At 35.2% G+C, this 17,147-nt stretch overlaps 1 protein-coding gene across 1 annotated transcript in view; it reads left to right on the forward strand.

The window, feature by feature from the left end:
* Positions 1–2,521: 2,521 nt before the first annotated feature.
* The window catches only part of PTPRQ (protein tyrosine phosphatase receptor type Q), a 121,315-nt gene continuing 106,689 nt past the window's right edge, over positions 2,522–17,147 (forward strand). The window contains exons 1-10 of the mRNA XM_085045732.1: positions 2,522–2,688; positions 5,262–5,399; positions 6,000–6,135; positions 7,227–7,481; positions 8,003–8,220; positions 10,965–11,151; positions 11,295–11,579; positions 13,735–14,019; positions 14,652–14,921; positions 16,080–16,340. Coding sequence (XP_084901858.1) covers positions 2,641–2,688; positions 5,262–5,399; positions 6,000–6,135; positions 7,227–7,481; positions 8,003–8,220; positions 10,965–11,151; positions 11,295–11,579; positions 13,735–14,019; positions 14,652–14,921; positions 16,080–16,340 — 2,083 coding nt within the window. The 5' untranslated portion in view covers positions 2,522–2,640. The remainder of the gene's footprint in view (positions 2,689–5,261; positions 5,400–5,999; positions 6,136–7,226; positions 7,482–8,002; positions 8,221–10,964; positions 11,152–11,294; positions 11,580–13,734; positions 14,020–14,651; positions 14,922–16,079; positions 16,341–17,147) is intronic.

Genomic DNA, 17,147 nt, shown 5'->3' on the forward strand with positions numbered 1-17,147 from the left:
TTTTCCTACATTTCCACTCCTCTGTTCTCTTACCTGTGCTTGCAAAAGAAATTCCACAGTAGAAAGGCTTAGCCATAAAACAACGGAGATATTTTAGGGATTAACCACATAATTTTTAAGACCAACTTTAGCCCCAATATACAATTAGAATTTAAAGCACAGCTTTTAATATTAGATATAAACCATTTACTGTGTGTTTTCATTAATAAAATCTGAGAGTATAGCTATACAGGCAGCTAATATTCCCATTTTCAGGTAGCCAAAGCTGTATACTAAAAATAAAAAGTAAAACTTTATACATTTGCATGATTTATTTCCACATTGTGGACAGAACTCTTCCCAAATGCATGCACCTGTGTATTGGTGAAATTTTAGGGCAGGACCAGGCCTGAAGTTTGGTGTTTGAACACACTTAGCCACATAATATACTGAAGGGCAGAGGCATGTGTAAAAACCCACTCTGAGATTACAAATTGTCACTGTGCTTTTCACGGTGCTTAAGCAGTGACAAAATGCTGTTTCAGATATGGTTCCTTTCTCCCTTCTTTCACACTCCATTTTTCCTGACACTATTTTTTTTCTCTTGGTCTTTTGCACTGCTTATCAGCTTACAGCACTTGTAATTACTTTTTATAATTATTTTCTTTTATTATTATGCATTAGTTCTGTATAATTCTTTCCAGCTCTTTTTCTTCCAACTTTCTTCCAACTTTTCTTCCAACTTTCAACTTTTATATGAGTTTAAAGGACAAATCCAATTTCCAAATACTACAGAGGTCCACCTTTGTGTAAAAACTTACTGCCACATAAACATGTTGGTACCCCTCAGGAATTCTGTGGCAATGGAAAACATTGACTTGAAATAATTTTTTCAAGTTCTGTCTCATCAAAAGCTTTTGCAGATGTTACCTTGAGATGCTGCTGCTGCTGTAATCATGTATGGGTGTATGTCCAAAGGAAAAATTCCACAGGGGTGTATTCTAGTCATAGGGAACACATGAAATCAGTGGTAAATGATTCCCTAAGATCAGAGATTTCAGACTCTTACTCCAAGGAGATAGTCTGAAAAAAATGTCTTATACATGTAGTTTCTACTTTAACAAGTAGTTTTTTATGGGGGAGCTTGAAAAGCTGCTTCTGTACTGATGTTACATTCTGGAGAAAACCCATAGTGAATGATGTTAAAATTTAATTACTAGAAATGCTGAATAAAAGGAATGTGATTATGTTTTGGGGAGTGTTCTTTTGATAAGGTGGAATGTGCCATGCACACTTAATTTATTGGGGTTAACAGAGAGGGCTCCTGCTGGTGTCTTGAAAATCACTTCATTAAGAAAGTCTCCCTTTGTGCCTAATGACTGCAAATTGCTCTGGAAAAAAAAAAAAAAAAGAGCATGTCTGCTTTTCAAAACAGATGAACAGGCAGTAGCTTACTTTTGTCACTGATAGCTAAAACAGCTTGTGCTCTGCTTCTCAGACAGGGGAATTGACTCAGTGTTTTGAGACCAGGGTTTCATTGCAACAGCTTTTGATTTGCTATGTATGTCTTTGAGTCTGGATAAGATAACAGCTCCAAAATGGTCTTTTTCTGGTGCGAGTGAGCCTGCCTTGTTCACTACGAGTTCTAAATAATGCTTTAGTTGAAAATATTGCTCTGTATTTCACTATTCACAGTCCAATGCTACAGGTTTTAGTAAAAATTAGGAAAAACACTGAAAAACAACATACTATCTCAAGACAGAAGTATGATGTGATGATAGCACCTAAGAAAATACAAAGTATACGAGTGTTGCTCATTTTTATGGTACACCATGGCACTTATTTTTATTTATTCCATAATCAGTAAACATTTTTATCAGCTTATTAAACTGATTTAATTTCAAAGAACACAGTAGAAAACTAATTTTTTATAAAAAAGGTGAACTGGGGAAATGTTAGGGCTCTGGGAATTATATTGAGGTAAGTTCAACTCTGAAATTGCTACTTCAGATCTGGTCAAACCTGGATGTCACCCAATACATTTTTTCTGAGCCAAGCTCTTGTTCAGCAGCCTTTGGGAAATAGATCAGGGTCCTACTGCTATGCATTCTTGTCTATTCTTTAGAAATAGATGCTTATGCTGGTGACTTTGTGTGGGACCTCTGTAAGGTCGTAAGACATACAAATAGCTCTGCAGCTGCACTTAGTACTTCTGCAGAAAAGTATTTTAAGGTTTGTTTTGTACACTGACCACAGGGCATCTGGATAGAAATGTGTACTGTAGAAAACCAGAGTCTGAAGGAAAATAAGTAAGGGGTAGCACTGATTGCAATGAATTTTCATCTGGTAACCACATATAAACTAAAAACTACCTTACATTTTTTACATGGAGGTGTTTCTAAATGACTAGCGAACAAGAGGCACGTCCACAGTTCATTGAGAATAAAGGGTCTTAGGAAACTTGATATGAGGCTTGGGAAGAGGCAGGGCCAGAGCAAAGACACACATCTTGGGTGCACGATTGGCTGCCTCTGTATCCATGTGAAGTATAAATGTGTGTATTAGTTTTTCCCTTCTTAGGATATTCTGATGTGATTTTGCTTTGAAGCTCTGGTGATACAAGTACTTAAGAGATACTGGGACTATAACATTTCTTTCTCTATGGATCAACCAATTCTTCTGCTGCTTTTATTAAAGTATTTATTTAAGGTAAGGAAAATACTGGTTTTTGGGGGTGGATCACTAGTGGCAGTGAACGTTGAAAATTTATGGTTTGTGATTTGGACAGGTTTTTTCCCTCACTGTTCTAGCAGTCAGAGAGAGCTCTCATGTAGTGCTACTGAACATTCCCAGTCTTCCTTCTATTTAAATTGTTGGAAGCTCTTTTGAGATCTTTAATCTACTTTATTGACTGCTGCTTTGGGTTTAATGTTTTTCCCAGAAGAAGTAAGAAATCCCAGCATCTTTAAGGCACCTTTTTAGACAGCTATGGTGTGAATTAAAAGCTTTAATCACTTCATTATCATACCTCTGACAGTGGTAAAAAGCAGACCCTTGGGGAAGTCTGTAAGAATAGCATATGAGAACTACCCATACTGTGTCAGTTTGCCACCATTTGCAGCTTAAGGACTTCTTGTGATGAGTGTATTTGTTCTGAGCCTCACTGTAGTTCTGTTCTATGAACTTGAACTTCTGTGAACATGAATGGGCCTCTTCTGACACCTCTTGAAACTTTTAGTACTCATTTTAAGCTTTGTCAGATAAGCTATTTATTTTTTGAAGAACTGAATTTTCTTTTCCTCATCCTTAAATCTGGAGGGTACCAGCTCTGTTTCATCCATCACAGTGCTTGTAGTTGAAGACAAAATGAAAATCAATCTCTGCACACTTTTGGCTACTTAAGATTTTATAGACCTCTGCTGTATTTCCCCTCAAGTTCCTCTTTTTCAGACTGAGAAGCCTACTTGAGTCTCACGTTGAAAAGCAGTCGATAGCAGAAGTCAATAAGTGTTTGTTGTTTAAGTCTCCTGGCTCCTGTCTAGCTTGCCTGAAGGTAGATTTGAACCTTAGGTCTTTTTGGTCAATTTAATAACTTTCTTTTTATTTTAAATTGCTGCAGTCTTTAGATAAGGGCCTAAAATGTGATGGCAAGGTGCTGGCAACAAAAAGGAACATTCTAAATACCTCTTATTAGATAGAAGTATGGAACAATTTCTGTGTACACCTAAAAATGTAGTTCTTTTTTTATGTCTAAGTAGGATGTATTTACATATAGTAAAATGGCACAAAATTGCTGGTGGTGGAAAATTATTAAAAATTGTTAATTCAATTACTGCCAAATATATATTTTTAATCTCTAAAATCAGATTTTCCTGCCCTTTGGATTTTCTGCACTAGGCTGTTTTCAGGGAACACAAGCCAGCTATACACCCAATATACTGAATTAAAGATCTGCAGTTTTTCCTGTAAAAAAATTCCTTAGACACATTTGTGTATGCCATCAATATTATAATTCCAGTGTGTTAGTTCATCTCAGAAGTGGCATATGCCCTCTTATAAAGGATTTATAGAGTATAAAGGCTTATAAACTTTACAAGGTTAATACTCAAAAATGTATAATCTAACCTCTGAACATCGAGATTTTGATAGATTTATAGTTATGTTATTCAGTAGTTAAAGAAAGTTATGTTAAGCCAAACTGAATTACAGAGTAAGTTGTGCTTAAAAAATTAAACAGCTGAGTGTTTTTGCTTTTTATGGGTTTGGTTTGGGTTGGGGGTTTTTTGTGCAGGGTAGATTGCTTTACAGGGCAACACAAAGTAATACAATAATAAAACTCCTAGCTTTTATTTTAGTATCCTAGGGGTTCCTATTTGATTTTTATTTTGGTTTGGTTTTTTGAAACAGATTTTAAGTTCATTGCTAAAGATGGCATTTAGTTGTCATCTCAATTCATTAAGAAAGCAAAAATGGAACACAAAAGACAGAACTGCAGATTTTTATGAATGTTTTGTGATAGGGATGGGCATCACATGCACCAATTTCTCTGAATGTTAGATGTGATTCAGGTTTATCTTAAATTAGATCAAAGCAGCCCCTAAGTTTCTGTTTCAAAATGAAATTCAGAGAAGGAACCTGCTTTTCTGAAGTGTTAAGCCAAAGTCCTTCAAAGGTAGGTAAAATTATCAAAAAGATAGTGTCAAAAATGCAGGAGATTTGTGTCTAAAATGAGTTCACTTCTGCAAGAAGTTGAAGTGCTGAATGAAATTTGCATTGCCATGGCTAAATTGGATTGCTAGAGAGATGTTTAATGAGTTCTTTCTTTACCTCTTGAATGTTGTTATTTATTATTCCAAGATATTTGAAAATTTTGAAAGTGGTGCCACTGAAGTTTTTAACATGTAATATAAGGATAGGACTGAGACCTCCAGCTCCTGACTGCCTGGTAATTGTGGTTGCAGTGTGAACATTGCAAGTGAAATCTGTGACATTGTTTGTAATATAAAATGATGACATTTCTGTCATATTTGGGTCAACTGACAGGATTTTTCCACCTCTGGAGAGAGAAAGAAAACTATAACTGTCTCTGCAGAACTTGTAAAAATTTATGAGGCCTCTGTGTGTCACACAGTAGAGCTGGTGATAGTGGTACATGTAAAAACTCCTGCAAGCTGACAAGCTCTAGGTAAAATTAGTTAAAACGGACAGATTTTAATTATTTAGGTAAAGGCATGTTTTCTGCATTTTCTACTAAGTTGCATTAATGTATTTTTGTGTTACAGGGTGCACAGTGTCTACACTGTGATCAAGGAAAAAAGCCTGCTAGCACAGTTTTGATGGAGTGGACTGAACTGCCCAAAGGAGAGGACCCAGACTATTACACTGTGACATACCATCAAGCAGATGCTTTCAGTCAAAAAGTATATTTTATCAATCTAAGCTATGAGTCATTCCATATTATTTATGCTACAGATATCAATAATTAATAGCCCCATGTGTTTCTTGGGTTTGTTAATCTTTTTAAAAAGTAAAATACAAATAAAGTTTGGAAAAAATTTACTAGATTTTAAAATCATGTCATTTATGTCTACTCTTACAGTGTCCTACTGAATCCAGTGGGACATAAATAAATCCTTGAGTATCCTGTTGAATAAGGATGGATAGTCATATGCTCAAAGTTCAGAGTATGAAAGGCTTTCAAGGTACTGTGGTTTGAAGGAGGAGTCTAACTTCTCCAGGAGATGCACAGACGCTATCCCTAGATCTCTGTGGGAAGGCATTGTTCTTATTTTGAGCACAGGATGTTCTGTAATGTAAAGAAAATATGGGGATTTTAATATGGTGTTTGTCATTAATGTGATTTCTAAAAGGCTTTGTTTTAAATTGGGTATTTTGCAGTGTGACTGCAGCCTCAAGTTTAACGTGCAGCAATATAAGCTCCCCTTCTTAAAGTTTGATAGATCACTTACTGATTGCATTTTATTACTTTCACTGTATTCAGAAATTCTTTTAACTTGCAGAATGTAAGAAACATTTCTAAAGTTGAACCGAAACCTGTCAGTACGACACTTCTGCTCGAGGAAAATAAGAAGTATGATATTACAATAGAATCCATAAAAAATGGTCAAATCTTAAGTGCAAAATCATTTAAGACACGTAAGTTGAATAGCACAAAAATATTTTGGTATCTTTATAGTGGAGTCTAATACTGAAGATTAAAAAGTAAAGATTCAAAGCCTGATGTTGCTCATGTATTAAAACTCTTAGCATTGATGTATGTTTTCAACCATGAAGTGTTGAAGGAGTAATTTCATATAATGTGTTTGGTTGATATAACAATTTTAAAATATGGGACTGATGTAAAAGTTAGTGAGATTTTTAATAATACAGGTTTTGCTATCCTACAGTAATTCTAGAAGAAGAAATTTTTAGAAGAGACCCGTGGAGAAAGTTGGCAATTTCATAATAACATAGGGTCATGATTTTTTCCCTTACTTAAATTTAAAAAAATTAAGTATTTTTGTTTCAGCTTTATGACAGTCCCTCATTAAAAAGGGTTAATGAGTATCTTGAAGATTTTAGCATTGTGACTAACAGGGACAGACTTTCAGTATAAGAATTCTCAAACTGAGGCACAGAACTTACAATGGCATTATTTACAGCTGTAAATCTGCTCAGGACCACAAGTGCCACTGATTGCTAGAATGAAGGTGCTTTGCAATCTTAACTTTGTTAATTAAAATAGTTTATATAGCATTACCTTTTTACACATTGCAATCTCATACTAGCTGTGGAATACAGAGTAGGATCTGATTTCAAACAACATAGTTGGGAAAAATACATATAAAGTTGAAAGCATTGCAGCAGCTATTGACTGCTGAAAGAACATTCAGCAAGCTACAGGAAATTTTAAGCTACAGGAAAAGGTTATGCTGCTAATGTGGTAATGCACTTAAAATCTATTACTCAATTGATATTCTATTACAAATATGTACTTCTACAGCTCAAACACTTCTTATACTGTGGACATTTATCTCTGGTGGCTTCAGACATAAGTTAACATACCATGACAATAAAGAAAAACATGACTTTCTTAAATGACACTATCTTTCTTCCTCTATTGGGTCTATCCAGCATCTCTTCTCAAAAGAAAAAAGTAATAATATTGGTGAAATGTTATTTATGAAAAACTTTGAGCTAAATATTCTTTTGTTGTAAAAACAGGTTTTTTTTTCTTCATCTACTAGGTGGAATTTCAGAAAATGCCATCAAAACATTTGTGACAGCTACTACAGTGTCTTTTAATTGGAGTATGATGATCAAAGAATTTTCAGTTTCTCTTTCAATGAGTAGTACTTCTCAGAGTATAAAAAGTCCTAGTGGATTCTTTGTATGGAGAAATTTGACACCTGCCACCATATATACATTTAAATTTATATTTGAACAATTAAATCTTGAATTTGTAAATGTGTCTCAATCACTGGATATTCAGGCTGAAACAGGTACATATTAAAGTTCCTTGCAGTCACAGTGAATGTAATTAGTGTATATTTTCTAGAACAGCTAAAAGTAAATTGTAAAATCCTGTATTCAATTTTACATATTTTACTAGACATGGATTTTATTTCTAGACAGAGGAAATAAATCGAATGCTAATTACATAGGAAGTTTATTTCTATTAAATATTTCTTAGTATTTTAGGAGGAAGGACTGAAATTTGCATGTGCAAATATTTTAAGTTAACTATATTTTTGCAGTGTAAAATAGATGTCAATGTTGAAGTTAAGCCTCATAATTATTGGAGTGCATGGACTGAATTTGCTATGTAGTTTCAATGAAAAAGCAAAGAAAATCCTGGATTTGGTAAGAATTTGGAACACCTTCTGCAGCACTCAAAATTATGATTCTTTTATTGTTGAGTGGCAAGCTTAGCTGTGCTGTTTTGTTAGAAGTGCTGTGAGTGAGACAAGATGCTGAGGATATTATGGCTTGGTTAAAAACTCCTGTCCTTGTTCACCTGTAGGCACCTGTTCCCAAGGGTGGGTGGCATTCCAGAGCAGCTGCTACCGAATGGGCGGGGAGAGCAAGCCTTGGAAGGTGGCACAACACATCTGTGAAACCTCTTCACCAGGGGCACATCTTCTTGACATAGGGAGTGAAGAAGAACATAGTTTTGTGTTGTCATATCTCAAAAAAATTAGTCGAATAATCATGTTATGGACAGGTCTTAATGACCTAAAGGTCAGTATATTTTACCTTCTTTATTATTACAGATTTGGAAGCAGGAGAATTTAGAAATAGAGAATCCAATCCTTTGAATAAAAATTACTAAACAGTACATTGGTTATTTGCTTATATAGTTGCTAGTAATTAGAAGAAGAATCATTGTTTCTTTCTATTTAGAAATGCTGAAAATATTTAGAAGGACACAGTGGGGGGAAAAAAGCCCCATAGTGTATACTTTACATGTAATTTCGTGTGATTGTGTGTATTTCCCGGGGATATTATTTTGCCTGTAGGTGGTGCTGCATTACCAGATTTTAAATCTCACTCTACAGACACCTATTGCTAAGGATATCCAAGTCTGGGGTTGGCTTCCTCAGTTTTGATGCAGGTCCGAAATGTTGAGTGTTGAACTTAGTCTGTCCAGTATAGATGGAGCAAGGTATTTCTTGGAATAAAATATTTCCTGTTCCTCATATTTGGGATACAAAAGTTCTCAGTGCCACATCTGCTGTTACAAAATCATTCAGTGTCGTGTAGTGTGTGTGATTTGGGAAGAACTACAGACATAAAAAAAAGTATTGGGAAAGCTCTTGGAAAGATGGGCATGCTGTGCCAAAAACCTGGGACCCAGGCTTCTGTGATTTGGTTTAGTGAAATCTTATTTTGTGCTAAGCATAGAAGGTTGGGAGAAAGCCAGTGTTTTTTTGGTTTTAAAAATCTGCACTCTGAAATTTAATTTTAATATTGTTTTGGAAAAATTATTTTAAAATTATTATTATTTTTTAAAATTATTTTACCGTGAATATAGTAAAACCAAAGCAAACTTTATGTGTAAGAGCAGGAGTTGTGTCGCACCACATTTAATAGAGACAGAAAGTTTTTTTCAGACTCTGTTGAATAATGGGGCTACACACACAAGTCAGAGTGTAATAGCATGAAGACTGAGGGAACACAAATCTACCTAGGTTAGAGAAGTACTGTAACCATCCTGGTTAGTAAAGCACCAGGAATATATGCACTTTACATATATTATTTTGTAAATGAGACTGCAAAGTCACTTGTCAAATTTAAGTTTTACACCAAGTGATACTCCTTGTAACCAATTTGATATTTCAGAAATAAGGTAAAATTTGTAAGAGGTTGTCAGAAATAGATGTCCCATGGAAGCATTATATTTTTGCATGTTGGAAAGAGTACTAGAAATTTGGGGGTTTTAACTCTGATTACACAGAAAAGAGTCAATTACCAGTTTGGAATTTGACTTATTAAACAGTTAGTCATCTGTTTAATTATTACATGCATTTTTATGTTTGTGGGAATCAGTCAGTTAAACGAAGTGGATTAGAACAATATTTTAGGAATAGAAAGGGATAATAATAAAATGCTTGTTTTCAAAACACTTCTTTCCTAAATATTTGTACTTAATCAGTGTGTTCAAGTGCTGTCTGAACATTTTTCAGTCCTAAATGTCACTGTTGTCATCTGCTCTCATGAGAACTCCAAATTATACTTGCACCAAATTGTACTTAGCTGAGGAGTTCAAATATCATGGGACACACAGTGGGAGTTGCACAATTTGTTTAAAGTCTGAGATATGAATTGCAGATTCAATTGGTTTTTTTTTTTTTCTTTCTCATTTGTATTTGAAACATTAGGAAGTCACATTTCTATTTTCAAGAAGAAGTTTCAAAATTTCAATTTTTCTACAAGTACCCCAGGGCTTGAAATACTAGGTGAAAAGCAGCTCAGACTATAAACTAGTCAGAAGATTTCAGCAGCCTTAGGAAGCTGCCAACCACAGTGACACTGATAAAATCAGCAGCACTGTGAGCAGGATTAGTTCTGCAGCATTTCTACTCTCATAGCTTCTCCTTCTTTAACCCTACGTTGATCTGTATCTGAGCTCAAACCCTTCACCGCCTTTTTATACCCTCAATTTGGCGGGCTAGGCGCCGATTGGCTGCGCACCTGTCAATCACGCGCCTTCCATCCAATCATCATAGTGCCCACGCGTCTCACTGACCAATCACTGTCTCTCGGCGGAGGCGTTCCTTCGTGAGGGAGAGCGCAGCAAGAGCTCGGCAGTAAGGCTTTTGTGTCGCTCCCACAAGCACCGTTGAAAATTACCTGTGCTGCCTCGGTAAAGAAAAGATATCACAATGTTTTATTTCATTTTTTTTCAACACGACAAATTAATTGAAAAAAATAGGCTTAGGATCAAGAAACATGGGGTTTTTTTATCATTTGCTCCGATAAATGAAAAAAAAATCTGTTTTTTCTCCTCCCTCTCCCATCTTCTGAATATCTTTAATAACAGGATAAACTACAGAAGCCTTAAAATGACGGTCCTACCTCAGCTTTTCATGGGTTTTTTTCAGCAAAATATTTTTGTTTTCAGATTCAATTTTAGAGTATTTTTGGCTCACTGATTTTGTAAGTCAATACCATGAAAAAAATTATCCATACAAGATTATTAAATTATTTGATTAATTCTGATTTTTAAATGCTTTTTTGTAATGATGAAACACTACTGTGGCTTATTGTTATGTTATATTAATATCTTGTAATCATCTGTAATAGAAGGGATAGGATTTTAAATTGAAACATTTATTAAAAGTATTCCTATATAATTAACTTGTATAAATGAAGTACATAAATTTTGGGTGTTTAGAAGATATGCTTGCAATGAGGGAAGCCTTAATAATTTATAAATATAATCTAAAAATGTATGGTTTTTTATTTTACGCTTTTCAATCTAGGAAGAAGGTCAGCTCTTGTGGACAGATGGATCTCCTTATCTTCTAAAAGCTCCTGTCTCAGCTCTGTCAATGATACCAGAAAATCAAACTGACTGCTATGCCCTTCAGAGAGATCCCACTGGCCCAGACTATGTCTTCACAGGATTTTTCTGCTATGTACAGCTACCATATATTTGTGAATATGAATGTAACTATATTTTTTTCAATTTTTTTCATTTGTTTTTAAAAGTCTTGCCTTGATTGCATTTAAATTTGAAGATACAAATATAAAAAGAAAAAGGTTTTAATGATTTTCAATTTTTTTTTTTCACTTTGGATGTTCTTTTTCAGTACCTGTGGCACCAGAAAACTTCTCATTTAATGTGCACGATGTCAAGACAACTGAAGCTGTATTTCTGTGGAGCAGTGTGGACACATGGCTTAAATCAGGCTTTGCACTTATACTTAAGTACTATTTTGATCAGTGGAAACCATACATTCTGAACTTGCCTGAGAATACAACTGAAACAAAAATTGGACAGCTGTCTCCAGGCCTTCTCTATAGCTTCTTATTAGCTGCAAGGAACCCAGAAGGAGCACAGACTGTCCTAAGTCCAATTCTGAAGGTAGAAACAAGTAAGTTACAAAAATAAATAGCAGTAATAACCTGATAATCATATATTTTTTTATATTCCCCCTATAATTGCACTCTTTCCTGTGTTGATATTTTATCTGAAAATAGAAATAAATCTGAACATGAACTCTGAATCCAGGATTTACTAGTGTGTAGAATGGATTCCAAAGACTTAATTTTGCTTTGCACTAAAATGCTTTGTTGGGATTGGTGAGGAAAAGCTCAGAAGTTTTCAGTGGCTGCAAGCAGAAAATCATACAAATTGTGTTTCTGTGAAGTATATTTTAAAATCTCACTATTACAATTATTTTGCTCACAGAGGTTTTACTGATGTCTAAAGGCAGAGCTGGATGTCAGAGTAGCAATGTTTTTTTTGGCCATGCTGGTGAAACACATAAGCATTTTTTCCAATCTGAAGTAAAGGATTTTGTTGGAACAAACAGAGGTATTCCTGAATATCTGAAGTTAAGGTTAAGATGATCATTATGATTTAAAAATACATTGTGTTTTGACCTGCTGCATTGTGCACTGTGGCATAAGTAATATTCATTCACAATTAACTTGTGTTCTGGTAAAGTCTATCTGAATGAAGCCAAATGAAACCTGTCACTTGGTAGAGGTGAAAAATAACTTTGCAGCTAAAGGTGATAAAGTGGAAACACCCTCAAGGAAAAACTATTTTATGGACACAATTTTAGGTGCAAATTCATTTCATGTTCGTGTTTCTGTGGTAAAGGGAAGATGTTCTCATTTTCAGAAATTAAAGAAAAGATAATGCCTTAATGTTTTTACCAGTTCTGTTAAGACAGTCCAAATATAAAGAGAGGTCTATTTTCTTAGAGTCAGAAAAAAATGCAAGTTAATCTTTAGAGGAAAGAAGCTGTTCTTTTTCTCCAGCAAGTATATTTTGTACAGTTAACTTCCTCCTCCATGGTGCTTTAATGCACTTGAAAGTTCTCTCATCTCCTGTGCCTACCAGACTCTCTCCTCCATAATTTGAGAAGTTTTTTCCTGTATATAAGATCTTGTAATACAAGTTGCCTCTATAATAAAGGAAATACTTTCCTATTTTCTTCTGTGAAGCAAATAGGGGAGGGGATTATGGGAGGGATTCCTGTGTAAACTTCAGGGAGCTTAACAAGGCCAAGTACAAGGTTCTGCACCTTGTCTGGGGGAATCCCAAGGACAAGCACAGGCTGGGTGGAGAATGGATCAAGATTAGCACTGGGCAGAAAGACTTGGGGGTGTTTGTAGATGAAAAGCTCAACATGACCCAGCAGTCATGTGTACTCACAGCCCAGAAAGCCAGCTGCATCCTGGGCTGCATCAAAAGCAGTGTGGCCAGCAGGGCAAGGGAGATGATTCTGACCCTGTGCTCTGCTGCTGTGAGCCCCAGCTGGAGTGATGTGTACAGCTCTAGGGTCTCCAGCACAGGAAAGATGTTGAACAGTTGGAATGAGTCCAGAGGAGGCCACTAACTTGATCACAGGGCTGGAGCACCTCTCTATGAAGACAGACTAAGTGACTTGCAGCTCTTCAGACCGGAGAAGAAAAGTGTCCAGGCACACCTTGTAACACCTTCCAGTGCCTAAAGGGAGCCAAAAAGAGCTGGAGAGGGACTTTTCACAAAGGCATTTAGTGACAGGACAAAGAGGGACAGCCTCAAGCTGAAGGAGGGTAAAGAGAAAGAACCAGTGGTGACGTGCTGGAGCAGGTTGCCCAGAGAGGTTGTGGAAGTGAGCAAGCCCAGGTCTAGTGGAAGATGTTCCTGCCCATGGCAGGGGGGTTAGAACTAGATGATCTTTGAGGTGCCTTCCAAATACAACCACTCTGATTCTGTGATTCGATGAACTTGAGTAATGCATGCCATTTGTATGAGATGGTGTTTCTGGACTGACTGAAATACAAGAAAGGACCAAGATGGGGAAACTGTGTTCTACATAAAGAGTGAGGTGATTCAGAAAAACCTGAGAGTAGGAGTATTCTCAAGGTTGCTTTGTTGGATTTGCTCTAATACTGTTTAGCCTGTATGTAAGTGTGTATTAGGTTTTCAGGCTGTATTAAAAAAACAAACAAACACACCAAAACACCCCACAGTTATTGTTGAAGGGCATGAGAAACTATTATCCTTTTTCTTTTCCTAATCTTTTTCAACAGGGCCGTTGCACGCCCAGAAGTTAGAGGCTACATATGTTTCATCTGCAGAAATACATTTAAAATGGAAGCCTCCACAGCATTCAGCCAGTGTTTCTTTTCATTACTACCTAGTCAACATGTTGGATACCAAAACCAACATCTGGGAACAGTTACCAGTTGAGAAAAGCAAGACCTCAATAGTCATACGAAATACAAAACCTTATCATCAGTATCAGTTATATTTACAGAATGTAGCAGAGAAAGGAACTCTAAGCTGCCATGAGAAGCCTATATTAATCACAACGGGTGATGTATCCATTTTCTAGTTGTTTTATTTCACTAGACAGAGTTTAAATTGAAAATACAAGGCATAAAGGTATTTTTAAAGCCATGTCAGATTGTGGTGGTTGGGATATTCTTCAGAACCTTCCAAAATTGTGAAAGTGCCTATCCCCTGATTTATTTATGCATTTTTCTACTTAAAACGTATTAGTATGAACTAAAGAAGTGGCATTCTTTAGTTCATACTAATATGTTTTAAGGCATTCTGCTTGATAAATTCTGATTTGTAGTTTGTATCTTTAATTTTAGCAAAGTAAAAAGATTACCATGATTTCTCAAATTTTTGAGGATAGACGGTTTTATTTTTCTAATAACAGATACTGTGACTCAGACTGTGTTATCTTTTTATCTGTCTATATCCAATGGAATTGAATATTCTTGTGAAATGTTTTTTATGAGAAAAAAGAAAGCAGAATCTGCCTGTAATAAGTAGTTGCCCGCAAACTATTTTAAGAAATAATTAAATTAATCAGTAGCTTTAAAATCATGACATTTTAGAAGAAAAAACAAACCAAGAGGCATCATTGGGAAGTGATTGTTAATTGGTAGTACGTTTGATATATGGTTTTATACTAACATCTTTTTCTTTGATCAAGCTGTCAGTCCACCTACTGCTGTTTATATTCACCCAGAAGATGTACAAGAAGAAAGTGTAATCCTTCATTGGAAGCTGCCACAAGAGTGTCAGGAATCCTACATTCAAGTGAAACCTAATTCAGGAATAGGTGAAACCAAAACATTTTTATTAAGCAATACAGAAGAATTAAAAGTTGATGACCTAATTCCTGGAATGGCTTATGAAATTGCAGTGGCAAGTGTGAAAAATGGAACTATGAGTGAACTGAAGACAATTCAATGCACTTTGAGTAAGACATTGTTTATGGTGGAAACTACTGACTATAATACACTCATCAGTCTCACTATTGTTGTTATATCACCTAATAGATTCTGTAGATCAAGTTGATTTGCTAACTAGCCAAGGATCAAAACTTAAACATGAATTATACAGTTCCAATCCTAATTGTTAACAGCAAAGTTAACAATTTTTTGCAAAGAGAGTGCGGCCTTGGAAAACATAGTGGTACTAGTGACAACTGTGATGGGGACTGCAGCTGGAAATCTTGTTCCAACTGGCAGAAGAAACTGGGTGAATCATTGATTTGCATTGAAATAGGAAACTACTGGAAGTGTTGAAACAGGTTATTTGTTTTTGGAGAGACATTAGTTGTTCTGTGAACTGTGAGAAGGAAATTGCCCTACCATTAGTGAGAGGCTGCTAGGAAAGAATTAGGAGTAATAATAGCTGAAAATAAAAACTTTGCATTGTTTGTTTAAGTATCTTTCCCATCAATATGGGAGGGATTATTGAAGGGTCTTAGTTTACCAAAATGTTTAAATGCTTTCGGTGCATATAAGTTTTTACATATGTGAGAGGAGTGGGCAGGATTCACTTCTATAAGTAGTATGTAAAGGCTGCAGCTGTCAGGTTAAAGATTTATGAAATGCTGTGTTGTCATTTTTTTCGAAGTGATTATTTAGAAATTAGATTATTTCTAAATTAGTATTTTGGAGGGTAACTGTCTAAGTCTTTTCCAGAATTTTTTATATAGGATTAGATGTAATAGCTCATTCATGACACAGATGACAAAATTCTAGATGGGATATTTTACAGCTGTCAGAGCCAACTGTAAGGGAAGAAAACTAAACACGTCAATGTTGTATCCATCAAATGCATTTCATTCTCCATCCTCATCTCCCTGTCCACATCTACATTCCTGTATAGTTTTCCAGCTATGCTACTTATCTTCTTGGTGCATTTGTGGTTGAGAAGGTAATTCCAGTAATAAATAGTTAAAAGATCAGGTTGTTTATTGTTTCTGAGCAATGACATGTTTTACTATGGTAGCTATTAATTTGCACTCAGCAGGCATATTTCTCAGGGCAGTTGCTTCAGATGCCTTATATAGTTTTCAATTAATTTATTTTCAACTGATTTAACATGTGGCAATTTTCTTTTCTTCTAGAGCCCAAGCCTGTTCAAATTGTAGTTCCTTATGTGCTGTATAGTAATGCTGTGGTGCTATTTGTTCACATGCCTGATATTGGAGTATTTGATGGCATATATGTTACAAGTAAAGAAGGACGTAATGCAACATTCATTTTAAAAAGTGATGGTAAAATAACAATTGAAAACCTTACTGCAGGAACAGAATATGATTTCTGTGTCTCCACAAAAAGTGGAAAAATGTTGAGCTCGTTTTACCATCTAAGTGGTGTAAAAACTTGTGAGTATTTTAAGTTCTTATAAAATTGCACCATATAAAATCTTGATTTTTGAACCCCTTTAACTTTATTTTTATTTCAGTGCAATAGAAAAGACATGCTATTCCAAAATCATCTTCATATGTCTGTGTAAGCTATTTGTAGTTGTATTAACACTAGCTGGTTTTTAAACAAGACTATAACAATCCCTCATAATTCTAAGCTTTCTAAACTGTGTTTTTTATATTGTGTATAAAATATCTAGCAAGCATTTCAGGAATTTAGGCTGTATTAAATTATTGTCCTTATGGGAAACAAGATGCATTTTGACCGCTTACTTTAAACAAGTAGATGGGTATCAATGGAGTTACTTCTGTACCTTGAAATTATTAAGATTATTCCTCCTGGTGCATCTTTAAGCAAATAATAAAAGTATTGAGATTCTCCAAGGTAATAAATTAATTTACAAAGACATTAAAAGAATTGTAATGGAAAGGACTCCTTCTAGCAAGGCCTTTAAAAATGGAATTTTGGTAGAAATTTAAAAACTGTTTAAAAATACCTGCTGAAATTCTGTGTTTTGACTTTCCTATTTTTATTGTATTTGCACTTCCATAAGTTTTTTGTTTCCCATTTTATCATTTTCCTTTGAAATGCTTTTCCTGCTCTGTTTCCTTCAGAGTAGAAATGTTATAAAAGGAGAAAGTAAGATAGGATCTAAGGAAGTAAGGAAGAAAGGAGATTGGGGGCAAGACAGAAAAAATCTTCCCTAAATAGTGAAAGCCTTGCAAGCTGATTTTTCTTAAAATATAGTTTTAATAAAAATTTAG

Source organism: Lichenostomus cassidix, chromosome 1Aa (genome assembly GCF_008360975.1).
Source record: "Lichenostomus cassidix isolate B80296 chromosome 1Aa, HeHo_3.0, whole genome shotgun sequence".
NCBI classification, from domain to species: domain Eukaryota; kingdom Metazoa; phylum Chordata; class Aves; order Passeriformes; family Meliphagidae; genus Lichenostomus; species Lichenostomus cassidix.